This window comes from Nycticebus coucang, chromosome 21 (assembly GCF_027406575.1).
Source record: "Nycticebus coucang isolate mNycCou1 chromosome 21, mNycCou1.pri, whole genome shotgun sequence".
Classification (NCBI taxonomy): Eukaryota; Metazoa; Chordata; class Mammalia; order Primates; family Lorisidae; genus Nycticebus; species Nycticebus coucang.
In genome coordinates, this window is record NC_069800.1 from 67,611,546 (window position 1) to 67,625,389 (window position 13,844).

Here is a 13,844-nt window from a genome sequence, read left to right on the forward strand (position 1 = left end):
GTTTGTTGATGTTTACCTAGTACATGGCTACTTCTTTTAGTTCTAAGATTCATGACATAAATGCTTAGTTTGAAGAGGATTTACTGGCTGAGGTATTTTTAGAAATGACTAGCATATAATCATAGCATGACAGAGCTGACCCAAAATAGTACTGTGACCTGTTTAGGCCATTTGGAGACTAGCCTAGTCACACAGAACACAGGGGGCCATGTTGTCTAATTGGGAAATGTTTTGATAACCTACATTGCAGTCTGTTAGCCACCAAATTTCAGTGCATTCTTGGGGTGATGTCAGGGTGAAACTTGTTTCAGTGCTTCAGTATTTGTGTCCAAAGAATAAGGATAATCACCTGGATATTCAGGATGACAGGTTTACATCTAAGAAAGTAACAATGATACTGTTATTTGGTACTGAAAGAATAACTTTTTATGTTTACACCTCTCAGAAGAAACAAATAATAGGTTGAGTTTTGCAGCTGGTGGTTCTTTCAGTTTTGAGAATTGTTATTATAGGTTTTATTTTGTTTACTAACTTTGCGAAATATTTACAAGTTTTCAAATTCTAAATAAGGAATACTCAGAATTTTTTTTTACCTTAATTACTTTGACAGGACAGCTCTGCCCCCTGTTTTTTCTGCCTACAATGTTGACTTTATTCTTGATCTGATTGTTCCTTGTTACTTTTTCAGTAGTTGCCTATAAATGGAAGTTAAGTCTAGGGCTTGGACATATTCAGGCTAAGCATTTTTGTCAGAATACTCATAACTGAGGTGTATGTCATGGCACATCATATCAGGGACATCCTGACAGGCGCCACCCTGAAATGCAGAGTCTTTAAGCACTTTTGCCTCTGAGACTGTACCTGGAGGTACAAATACGTGTATTGTCAGATTATTTCATTTTATTATATCTATGTATTCTTAGAATATATGGGAATAATTATATTTAAATATAAGCTATCTAATAGCCAAATCTTTTGAATATTTTCATTCTGTCTTTGGGATAGTTGACTAAGATAACGCGCACAGGCCCTTCAGCTTGGGAAACCAAAAAGATTCTGGCTGTTTCTTTTGCTCCTCTGATCCAGCCCTGCCATTCAGAGTCAGGAAAATCAAGACTTGTCCAGTTACGTAAGTACATTGAACTTTATTTTATCTTTAACTGTAAATATTATTACTACTATTATTTTTTTAAGAAAGAGTCTTGCTCTCTTGCCCAGGGTAGAGTTCAATGGCATCATCATAGCTCACTGCAACCTCAAACTGGGCTCAAGCTATTCTCCTGCCTCAGCCTCCTGAGTAGCTGGGAGTATAAATGTGTGCCATGATGCCTAGCTAATTTTTTCTATTTTTAGTAGATGTGGGATCTAGTTCTCTTGCTCAGGTTCAGCTTTTATTGAACTCTTTATTTATTTATTTAGTTTTATTGTTAAATCATACCTGTGCACATTAGTGCAATCGCCTGTACCCATTCTAAGATGCACCATAGATGTGGCCCCACCCATTACCCTCCCTCCACCAAAACCTCCCCCCTCCCTTCCCCTTCCTTGGCCCTTTCCCCATAGTCTTGTTCTATAGTTGGGTTATAGTCTTCATGTGAAAGCTATAATTTAGCTTCATAGTAGGGCTGAGTACATTGGATACTTTTTCTTCCATTCCTGAGATACTTTGCTAAGAAGAATATGTTCCAGCTCCATCCATGTAAACATGAAAGAGGTAAAGTCTCCATCTTTCTTTAAGGCTGCATAGTATTCCATGGTATACATGTACCACAATTTGCTAGTCCATTCGTGGGTCGATGGGCACTTGGGCTTCTTCCATGACTTAGCAATTATGAACTGGGCTGCAATAAACATTCTGGTACAGATGTCTTTGTTATATTGTGACTTTTGGTCTTCTGGGTATAAACCTAGTAAAGGAATTATAGGATCGAATGGCAGGTCTATTTTTAGGTCTCTACGTATTCTCCAAACATCCTTCCAGAAGGAACGTATTAGTGGGCATTCCCACCAGCAGTGTAGAAGTGTGCCCTTTCCTCCACATCCACGCCAACATTTCTGGTTTTGGGATTTTGTTATGTGGGCTACTCTTACTGGGGTCAGGTGATACCTCAGAGTAGTTTTGATTTGCATTTCTCTGATGATTAAGGATGATGAGCTTTTTTTCACGTGTTTGTAGATCTTGCGTTGGTCTTCTTTAGAGAAGTTTCTCTTCAAGTCCCTTTCCCACCCTGAGATGGGGTCATGTGTTCTTTTCTTGTTAATACGTTTGAGTTCTCTGTGGATTCTGGTTATTAGACCTTTATCGGAGGTATAACCTGCAAATATATTCTCCCATTCTGAGGGCTGTCTGCTTGCTTTACTCACTATGTTCTTGGCTGTGCAGAAGCTTTTTAGTTTGATCAGGTCCCAGTAGTGTATTTTTGATACTGCTTCAATTGCCTGGGGAGTCCTCCTCATAAAATAGTCACCCAGGCCGATTCCTTCAAGCGTTTTCCCTGCACTTTCTTCAAGTATTTTTATAGTTTCATGTCTTAAGTTTAAATCTTTTATCCAGTGAGAGTCTATCTTAGTTAATGGTGAAAGGTGTGGGTCCAGTTTCAATCTTCTACAGGTTGCCAGCCAGTTCACCCAGCACCATTTGTTAAATAGGGAATCTTTTCCCCACTGGATGTTTTTAATTGGCTTGTCAAAGATCAAATAACAGTAAGTAGCTGGATCCATCTCTTGGTTCTCTATTCTGTTCCAGACATCTACTTCTCTGCTTTTGTGCCAGTACCATGCTGTTTTGATCACTATGGATTTATAGTACAGTCTCAGGTCTGGTAGTGTGATTCCTCCTGCTTTGTTTTTATTGCTCAGTAATGTTTTGGTATTCGAGGTTTTTTCTGATTCCATATAAAACGAAGTATTATTTTTTCAAGATCTTTAAAGTATGACAATGGAGCTTTAATAGGAATTGCATTAAAGTTATATATTGCTTTGGGCAGTATGGACATTTTAACAATGTTGATTCTTCCCAGCCATGAGCATGGTATGTTTTTCCATCTGTTAACATCTTCAGCTATTTCTTTTCTTAGAGTTTCATAGTTCTCTTTGTAGAGATCTTTCATGTCCTTTGTTAGGTATACTCCCAAATATTTCATCTTCTTTGGCACTACTGTGAAAGGAATAGAGTCCTTGACTGTTTGTTCAGCTTGGTTATTGTTGGTATATATAAAGGCTACAGATTTATGAGTGTTGATTTTGTAGCCTGAGACATTGCTATATTCCTTGATCACTTCTAAAAGTTTTGTAGTAGAATCCCTAGTGTTTTCCAGATATACGATCATATCATCTGCAAAGAGTGAAAGTTTGATCTCTTCTGACCCTGTGTGGATACCCTTGATTGCCTTTTCTTCCCTAATTGCAATGGCTAAAACTTCCATTACAGTGTTAAAGAGCAATGGAGACAATGGGCAACCTTGCCTGGTTCCTGATCTAAGTGGAAATGATTTCAATTTAACTCCATTCAATACGATATTGACTCTGGGTTTGCTGTAGATGGCCTCTATTAGTTTAAGAAATGTCCCTTCTATACCAATTTTCTTAAGTGCTCTGATCATGAAGGGATGCTGGATATTATCAAAAGCTTTTTCTGCATCAATTGAAAGAATCATATGGTCTTTATTTTTAAGTTTGTTTATGTGTTGAATTACATTTATAGATTTATGTATATTGAACCAGCCTTGAGACCCTGGGATAAATCCAACTTGGTCATGGTGTATAATTTTTTTGATGTGTTGTTGGATTCTGTTTGTTAGGATCTTATTGAGTATTTTAGCATCTATATTCATTAGTGATATTGGACTATAGTTTTCTTTTCTTGTTGGGTCTTTCCCTGGTTTGGGGATCAAGGTGATGTTTGCTTTGTAGAATGTGCTGGGTAATATTTCTTCTTTTTCTATATTTTGGAAGAGGTTTAGTAGTATAGGTACTAGTTCTTCTTTAAATGTTTGGTAGAATTCTGACGTAAAGCCATCTGGCCCTGGGCTTTTCTTTTTAGGGAGATTTTTGTATAATTGATGCTATTTCAGAACTTGATATAGGCCTGTTCAACATTTCCACTTCATTCTGGCTAAGTCTTGGTAGGTGGCGTGCTTCAGGTATTGGTCAATTTCTTTCAGATTTTCATATTTGTGAGAGTAGAGTTTCTTGTAGTATTCGTTAAGGATTTTTTGAATTTCTGAGGGGTCTGTTGTTATTTCATCATTACCATTTCTGATTGATGAAATTAGAGATTTTACTCTCTTTTTCCTGCTTAGGTTGGCCAAAGGTTTATCTATTTTATTGATCTTTTCAAAAAACCAGCTTTTGGATTTATTGATCTCTTGTATAATTCTTTTGCTTTCAATTTCATTTAATTCTGCTCTGATTTTGGTTATTTCTTTTCTTCTGCTGTGTTTGGGGTTGAAGTGTTCTTCTTTCTCTAGTTGCTTGAGATGTTCCATTAAGTTATTGACTTCCTCTCTTTCCATTTTCTTGAGGAAGGCTTGCAGTGCTATAAATTTCCCTCTTAGGACTGCCTTTGCAGTATCCCAGAGGTTCTGGTAATTCGTGTCTTGATTGTTGTTTTGTTCCAAAAATATGGTGATTTCCTTCTTAATCTCATCTATAACCCATGTACCCTTCAGCATAAGGTTGTTTAGCTTCCATGTTTTCGTATGGGTGTGCAGGTTCCTGTTGTTATTTAGTTCAACTTTTATTCCATGATGGTCTGAGAAGATGCAAGGAATAATTTCTATTTTTTTTAATTTGCTGAGGTTAGATTTGTGGCCTAGGATGTGGTCGATTTTGGAGTATGTTCCATGGGCTGATGAGAGGAATGTGTATTCAGTTTTTTTTGGGATGAAATGTTCTGTAGATGTCTGTTAAGTCCAGATGTTGAATCGTTGAGTTTAAATCTAAAATTTCTTTGCTTAGCTTCTTTTTGGAGGATCTATCCAGGACTGCTAAAGGGGTGTTAAAATCTCCAACTACTATGGAAGTGGAGGAAATTGAGTTGCTCATGTCTGTTAGAGTTTCTGTTATAAATTGAGGTGCATCGTGGTTGGGTGCATAAATATTAATAATTGAGATCTCATCATATTGAGTATTACCTTTAACAAATATGAAGTGTCCATCCTTATCCTTAATTATTTTGGTTGGTTTAAAGCCTATTGCGTCTGTGAACAGGATTGCAACACCTGCTTTTTTCTGCTTTCCATTTGCCTGGAATATAGATGACCATCCCTTCACCTTGAGTCTATATCTGTCTTTTAATGTAAGATGCGATTCTTGGATGCAGCAGATATCTGGCTTGAGTTTTTGTATTCAGTCCGCCAACCTATGCCTCTTTAGAGGACAATTTAAACCATTCACATTAATTGAGAGTATTGATAAGCCTTTCGAGAGACCGGTGGACATTTTTAATCCTTTTGTGACTGTGGAAGTTGGAATTTGATCAAGAATTTTTTGGGTGGGTTTACTTTTGTGGTGGATAATTACGCTGGTCTTTATGGAGGATAGGTCTAAGAATGTCCTGGAGAGCTGGTTTAGTTGTGGCAAATTTCTTCAACATGTGAATGTTGTTGAAGTATTTAATTTCTCCCTCATAAATGAAGCTCAGTTTAGCTGGGTACAGGATCCTGGGTTGAAAGTTATTTTGTTTTAGGAGATTAAAAGTCGATAACCATCCTCTTCTAGATTGAAAGGTTTCAGCAGAGAGATCTGCAGTTATTCTGATATTCTTCCCCTTGTAGGTAATGGTTTTCTTTCGTCTGGCAGCTTTCAGAATTTTCTCTTTCATATTAACTTTAGTGAAATTGATTATGATGTGTCTGGGGGATGTCTTATTTGGGTTGAGTCGTGCTAGAGTTCTGAAACTGTCTGCTATCTGAATTTCGGAATCTCTTGGCATGTCTGGAAAGTTCTCCTTCATAATCTCATGGAGAAGAGACTCTGTGCCTTGTGAAGCCACTTCGTCACTTTCGGGGATCCCTATAAGACGAATACTGGTTTTCTTCAAATTATCCGAGAGCTCTCTGAGAGAGTGGTCTGTTTTTGCTCTCCATTTCTCTTCTTCTTTGAGGGTTTGGGAGCATTCGAAAGCTGTGTCTTCAATGTCAGAAATCCTTTCTTCTGCTTGCTCCATTCTGTTACTGAGGGATTCTACTGTGTTTCTCAGATCTTTGAGGGATGCAACTTCTTGTCTCAATGTGTCGAAATCTTTGGTCCTTTGGTCTTTGAATCCGTTGAATTCTTGAGATAACTTTTGGAATTCTAATTCAATCTTATTTGCTATCCAGATCCTGAATTCAATTTCTGATAGCTCAGCTATTTGTTTGTGCATGGGGTCTTGTGCTGTTTCTGCCCCATTGATCCTTGGGTGAGTTGATCTACTCTGATTATTCATATTGCCACAGTTTTTCTGTTGATTTCGCCTCATGATTGTTTTTCACTGTTGCCTCTGGCTGTCCTCAGAGTTGGGGAGGTGTCTCTCCACGGTTAGACCCCAGCGGGTTCACTCTGTTGTTGCTGGATCTTTGTAGGGAGTGACCCTGTGTAGTTCCTCTGGGGCTGCTCTAGCTAGGGAGTTCTGGTTGTGGAAGCAGCTCCGGTTTGTGACACACCCGGATCCAGCAACAGGGCTGGGGGTGGTGCACACGGTTCTGGGAGTGCCAGGCGCCCAGTAACTTTGGCACAGAGAGCCCAAGGCTCCAGCAGACTCTGGCCAGGAGAAGAGCTCTGCACAGAGGCAGGGAGGGCTCCAAAGGGCACGCAGCTACCAGAGTCCTTGTCCAGATGAACGGGCTAGTGTGGAAGCTGGGAGGACATAGGAGGGAGGACGCAGGGTTGCGTGGCTCCTGCAGTTCCTGGTCAGGGAATGCGGAGGCCTGGTGAGTCCGGGTCACCGGTAGGGGCTCACTGCACAGCCCTTATGGAGGTCTGGGCGGAGCCAAGCCCAGGAGTTTGAGGTTGCTATGAGCTGTGACGTCACGGCACTCTACCCAGGGCAACAGCTCAAGGCTCCAGTGTGCCAGAACCATCTCACTCTGCCCCTAAGGATTAAGGCTGTAAGGCAGCTCAGTCCCCACCTTTAGGCTGCTCATTCAGTAGGTTACTTTGACCCGCCCAATCCTTGCTCTGAGACCCTGAGGGCAGAGCTTGCCCGGGCAGTTCTTTCACTATGGCTTCCTGCGCCCAGCTCAGTGGCTCAGTCTGGGGCCCCAGACAATGCCCAAAGTTCTCCACACTCCTCTCAAGCTCTCCCCAAGGCAGTTCAACTGAGTGACAAGTCCAAGAACACTGAAACAGTTCACAGGTAAGGCCTTTCCGGTTTGCAGTCTCACTGCTGCTTGTACTTACCATTGCTGGCGTGATTAGGTCGATGAAACACACGCAACCACTTGCCAGTTTTCCACTGTTTTTGTCCTCCTCTTGGGGTCCAGAAGTCCCTTGCTGGCTCCCTGTATCCTCAAAGGGATGATTATAGGCAGATCCCACTGGCCAGAGATGCCTGGAGTCTTGTCTCCCCAGACTCGCTGTTCCCAGTTGCAGGGAAGCTGTTACTCGGCCGCCATCTTTAATCTCTCCACTGTTGAACTCTTGAGTACAAGTACTCCTCCAGCCTCAGCCTCCTAGAGTGTAAGGATTGCAGGTGTGAGCCACCATGTCCAGCCTGTTGTTTAGAACCTTTTAATCTCATTAGAATTTTAAGATTAGGGTTAGGATTACGGTTAAAATTTAAAGTAAACAAAATTTACAAGGAACCTTTTGATATTAAAGGACATTTTTCCTTCCACTGAAACTTTAAGATTCTATAAGCGATTTCAAGCATTTAAAATAATTACAGTTGTGAGCCAGGTGCAGTGATTTGCATCTCTAATCCCAGCTAATTGGCCGGCTTAGGTGGGAGGATTGAGTGAGCCTAGGAGTTTGAAGCTACAGTAAGCTGTGATTATGTCACTACACTGTAGCCTCACAGAGTGAGACCCCATCTCTAAAAAAAAATTTCTTTTAAATTATAGTGTTTTTAGCCTACATTAGGTTTTTTTAGCCTTTTTTTAAATCTGCAAAGAGTTGTTGTTGGTCATGCAATTGAAAGCAGAGGACCCACATAAAAACCTCCTCTACAGAGAGAGCTGTTGAACCAAAGAGCTCCTACAGAATCGTGGAGCTGCTTCCCAGGGCACCTGGTGCCTGCTGCTGTGTGGGTAGATGGAGGCTAGAGAACACATTTCAGCTAAGCTGCTGGTGTGGCTGGGAGGCTTCCCAAGCCTCATACACCTGTGTTTCAGGGTGTTTCCTGTTTCAGGGTGCAAACTGAGCAAAGGGCTGACTCCAGGGATGTGGTGTCATCCATCCTAATGTCTATAATTTAAACGGCAATTCACACAGAAGTGAGAATGCTAATTGATTTCATTTATTTTTTATTAAATCATAACTGTACATTAATGCATTTGTGGAGTATAATATGCTGATTTTATATACAATTGGGAATGCTTATGTCAAACTGGTTAACATAGCCTTTACCTCACTTACTTGTTATGTTAAGACATTTATACTCTACTCTTAATAGATTTGACACGTACCTTTGCAATATGCACTATAGTAATTGATTTTATTTAAAATGAAACTCCTCAGCGTGCTCTCTGATCATGTATAAACTTTGGATAATGCAAAAAAGAAATATAGAGAAAAAATTATGCATAGTTCTACCACTCAAAGACAGTAAATTTTGATGAATACCTTCCAGAAAAAAAAATTTTTTTTTTGAACAGTCTTACTCTGTCACCCAGGTTAGAGTGCCTTAGTGTCAAGTCAGCCTAGCTCACAGCAACCTCAGACTCCTGGGCTCAAGTGATCCTCTTGCCTTTGCCTCCCAAGTAGCTGGGATTTCAGGAGCCACCACACTCAGCTAACTTTTTTCTATTTTCAGTAGAGATGGGATCTTGCCCTTGCTCAGACTGGTGTTGAACTCCTGAGCTCAAGGGGTCCTCCTACCTTGGCCTTCCAGAGTGCTAGGATTACAGGCGTGAGCCACTGCACCCAATGCAGAAATGTCTTTTAATTTGTGAAGAATCATTTATGGAATAGATACACTTTGTTTTCTGCTAAGTATAAGTCCTATGAATTAGACACAGTCCTTGAAATTAAATAATGAGCAGTAGGTATACAGAGCAGTTAGTGGGATTAGGAAAAGGTTGGAATGGTGTTTGTACTTGGATTTCAAAGGTGAAATGGAACTCCCTAAAGAGAGAAGAAAGGAAAAGTATCAGCAGAAACAGGGCAAAATTTAAAATGTGGTCAGCCAGGATGGTGGCCATGGAAGTGGAATCCACTGAGTATGTAACAACTCATCTGCCGTATCAACTAGCCCTGAAAATGGATGGTGCTGGAGCATCGGGCCCATACCCAGCTGTTGCTGACAGTCAAGAAAAACAGGGAAAAATAAAGAAAAAAAATGTGGTCAGAGTTGGGAAATGTGGGAGAAAAGAGGCTGGTATGCTGGTTAGAGTTGAGTTTATCACATAGGCTATGGACAGCTATCAGATTTAAATAAAGGGTGCAGCACATCTGTGTCCTAGATATAACCTTGGTGGTTGGCTGGAGGGTAAATTTGTCAAATGCACGATCCCTGAAAAATCTCAGCAAAATAAGCTCTTTAGGCAAAAGTTGCTGTTGGTTAAGGAGATGATGGGCTTCCAGAGACTTAACAGAGTTTGGGAAGGCAAGGGCACCGCTGGACTTTTATGAGACTTTTTGAGGGTCTAGTTGAAAATGAGTTTCTCCCTCATGAGTGCTTGACCAGGCCTGGGTAAGAATCATAAGAGATTACTAAAGTCATGTAAATGAAGACAGTGCAAGAGAGAACATCTGTCTGAGTGAAGATAGCTCATAGTGAGGCCATGTGAGTGTAGACCTGTGCAGTGGGGTAGATGTATTAGCTTTTCAACTGAGGGGAAATCCACTCCCTGAAGGCAAGATACAGTTAGAGAGCTGTTGGAATTTTTTAGGCAAGAGATAAAGACCAAAACTAAGAGACTAATGTCTACAGTGGAAAGGATTCAGGAACACACAAGACCTTTCTGAAGAAGGGTGGGACGTGGGTCTGTATCCCAGTCAGGACTGGATTAGATCCTTGGGGTGCTGTTAGCTGGTCTCTGTTATTTAAACCCACATACTGGATGTTAAACAAAGGATTAGCAGGCACACTGAGAGGGAATGCTGGGAATTGGAACCTTAGGAGTATCACTAGTCCAGGTGAAAGAGGAAGAGCCAGCAAGAGAGATGAGCAGGGGAAGTTGGAGGAAGAGGGAGACATATGCTTCCTCTGCCTCAAGCAGGCATCTTGGAGAGCTAGAGATGTCTAAGCTTACAAGAGTCTCATGGCCTAGGAAGGAATCATTTCAGCATTTTTGGGACAACAGCGAGATCTCAGTGGCTTGTGAAATAATTTGGAGGTAAGATGATAAGGAAGGATGATTGCTATTTGAGGACAAGAGATGCTCAGTGGAGGGGCAGGATTGAAGACGAACTGCTGAAGTCTGTCCCGGAGAAGGGAGAAGGGACCCCTTGTCTTCAGAGGCAGAAAAGCAGGTGAGAGAAAGGTTGGTGTCAATAGAGGAGGGAGAAAGTGCTTTGAGAGCCAGGGCCACAAACATAGTGGACTCCCATAGAACAACAGAGATTACCAAGATTCTGTGCAGGCTCAATTTGGGTAATTAATGTTGTTCACAGGACAGGAGCTCTTCCTGTAGTACAGACTGTTTTTCTTCGAAGCAATTGGGTAGTAGAGGGAAAAATACTGATTTTCAATTCAATGTAATTTCTTGCCCTTTGAGAAAAACTGTTATAATTGCTGTGTGTGTATTGCCTGTATTAAGTAGTCATTTTTAATTGCCAAATGTTCTTTCTCCTTGGTGTGCTTTGAGGTTTTTCTGGAAAAATGATTGGGTTTGCATTTCTCTGCTTTAATAGAAAAGGAACAAATATATTTTATTTCTAAATAACTATGAGGCTCGGCGCCCATAGCTCAGCGTTTAGGGCACCGGCCACATATACTGAGGCTGGTGGGTTTGAGCCTGGCCAGGCCTGCTGAACAATGACAACTACAACAACAACAACCAAAACAAAATAGGAGGGCATTGTGGCAGGCGCTTGTAGGCTCAGCTACTTGGGAGGCTGAGGTATGAGTACCATTTAAGCCCAAGAGTTTCAGGTTGCTGTGAGCTGTGATGCCACAGTACTCTACCAAGGGCGAACAGTGAGACTCTGTCTCACAAAAAAAAAAAAAAGAAAATATTAAAATAGGTAAAGTAATGCTGGAGACATAATCACTGTATTACTAGTGGGTGAGTATTAATACATGAATGAATATTGTGAATAATGAAACGAGGCTGTCAGAGGAACAGACTGTAACTCAGGTTTTAGATCTGCCACTGGGTTAGCCAAACAGTATTGTTTCCATTTCTTTGCAAAGTTAAGAATCAATGCATTTGAAAATATCTTTTGAAAAGCACTACATGAATGCAAATTAGAGCGCTATTTGACATTTCTTAGAACATGCTCATATTTTTGTAACTTACTTGTATATTTGCCAGTGAATTCAAATAATGTTAGGATTTTTAGGAATTGAGGCTTTGTGGTGGTGTCTCTCAGATGTGTTTGACCATCTGGTCTTTGTACTACAGCACCAGTGGCAGTTCGCAGCCTCCAGGACTTGGCTCGCATTGCCATCCGGGGCACCATTAAAAAGGTCATTCATCAGGAAACAGTGAGCAGAAACGGAAATGGACTAAAGAACACCCCCAGGTTTAAACGAAGGAGAGTTCGCCGCCGTCGAATGGAAACGATTGTTTTTTTGGACAAAGAGGTCTTTGCCAGTCGGATTTCCAACCCCTCTGATGACAATAGCTGTGAAGACCTGGAAGACGAGCGTCAGGAAGAAGAGGAGAAGACCCCGCCGGAAACAAAGCCGGATCCCCCCGTGAACTTCCTCCGCCAGAAAGTCTTGAGCCTCCCTCTTCCAGATCCCCTAAAATACTATTTGCTTTATTACAGAGAAAAATAGGTCTCCTGTTTGAGAAGGGAAAGGAGGAAGACCAGATTGCCAGGCCTGCTGTGTGTGCTGCCTGTCTGCTGTGGAGGGTCACCTGGGAGCAGGCAGCATGGGCAAGGGCACTGCTGCACTAGCCACATCATAGTCTTCTTTTTCTGGTTCTTAAATGTCCTCTACAATTTTGATTCAGTGGTGTGATTTTTTTACATAATCCTACAAGACCTACACTGCATAGAAGAATGTTTCCCCAAAGTAGAGAGAATCTTCCTAGAGAAGGGTGTTTCTTTCTCAACTCCAGTGAAACACTGAGGTGTGCGTGGTAGAGACCGATGACTCTTCATTCACAGGACGCACATTCTATGCGTTAAAAATGAAAACTGAAGGTGAAACTGACCTGTGTTACTTACAAAGTGTGAAACAAACAACAGTTTATAAATGTATAAAATCTCTTTTGGGTATGACACACCTATGCCCAAGTTTGAATTTTCTGATAATAACCTTTTAATTACTGGCGCTGAGTTTCACTGAACTTTTTAGTTTTCCAGAGGGAAAAACATTAGTGAGAAGCCTTCACTTATTTTAAGTAAATTATTTAAATCCAATTTGTTAATTGTAAATTTTAAAAGGAAAAATTGTGATGAGGGAGGAAGAATAAAAGATCATACTGCCAGATGTCTTTTTTGGAATTCTAAAAGAATTTCAAGGAGTTGTTTTTTCCCCTGGCCCTTTTTTTACCTTTAAAAGAACCATTGTCAAGTAATCCTTAAAAGAGTATCCTGAAAAATGAAACAAGTTTTCTTGTGTGTGTAAGTAATAAGCTAAATTACTTTAACCCTGACCATAGGGATGATTATTTACCCAACATTAAAGACCATACGGGTTTCTAGGTGTTGACATACTCAATCCTTAGAGCAGGTAGAAAATACTAAGATGGCAGGAAATAGATTGGGGCCTATATTATAGACAGCTTGTGTTTTTTAACTTCAGTTTGCTATTTTTCTGTGATCATATTAGAGTACTGATTCATAGATTTTATCTTTTATAATTCTGGAGAAAAAAAGATTTGTTAGTTTTGTAATTTTTCTTAAGAACAAATATAATTTAGTAGCTCTGTTACATTAGCACTGCATAACTTGCAGTGACTTGTGAAATCAGTCTTCTCCAGGACTTAGTGTGTGGAGAGCTTTCTATTTTATCAAGTTATGGGGCTAGAAGAAAAGCAGTCTTTCTTGTAGTCGGATAGCAAAATGATTTGAAGTTACATTGCTTATTCCAAACATTGATTCTTTTAAAAAGTTTTTTAAATCCAAAGACAAGAATAATATAAATTGTTAACATTAAATCTAAATTCAGAGTAAGTTTATGTAAGGTTAAGTATCCAAATGTTATTATTAACTTTAACCCTTACGGTCTTGGAAGTTGCTGTGCTTTGATGTCTCCGTGGTTTCACCAGCTTAACTGAGTTCTGATTATTTTGAATCTTTTCTACTTTATTTTAGGAACTGAATCATTTTTACCATACAATATAGTCTGCATGCATAGCTGGGAAAATGTGTATATTGCCCTAGATTGGTGAATTTAAGTTATTTTAAGGAACATTCATAGTTGTTATCTTTTAAAGCAAAGTCAAGCTTGATTCTTTCCAAGAGAAACGCACGGTTTACATTTATTTGCTAATACTTTGTAGTTTGTAGATCCTTGTTGACATTCTTATTGAATTGTAGAGACTTCTACATTATAGGGAAATTTTTGGACGTGATAATGA

At 40.2% G+C, this 13,844-nt stretch overlaps 1 protein-coding gene across 2 annotated transcripts in view; it reads left to right on the forward strand.

The window, feature by feature from the left end:
- The window catches only part of PCMTD2 (protein-L-isoaspartate (D-aspartate) O-methyltransferase domain containing 2), a 32,847-nt gene extending 19,009 nt beyond the window's left edge, over window positions 1-13,838 (forward strand). For both annotated transcript variants that reach the window (XM_053574948.1, XM_053574947.1), the window contains 2 exons: window positions 1,006-1,129; window positions 11,712-13,838. In XM_053574948.1, the coding sequence (XP_053430923.1) occupies window positions 1,006-1,129; window positions 11,712-12,091 (504 nt within the window). In that variant the 3' untranslated portion in view covers window positions 12,092-13,838. The remainder of the gene's footprint in view (window positions 1-1,005; window positions 1,130-11,711) is intronic.
- The last annotated feature ends 6 nt before the right edge of the window (window positions 13,839-13,844 follow it).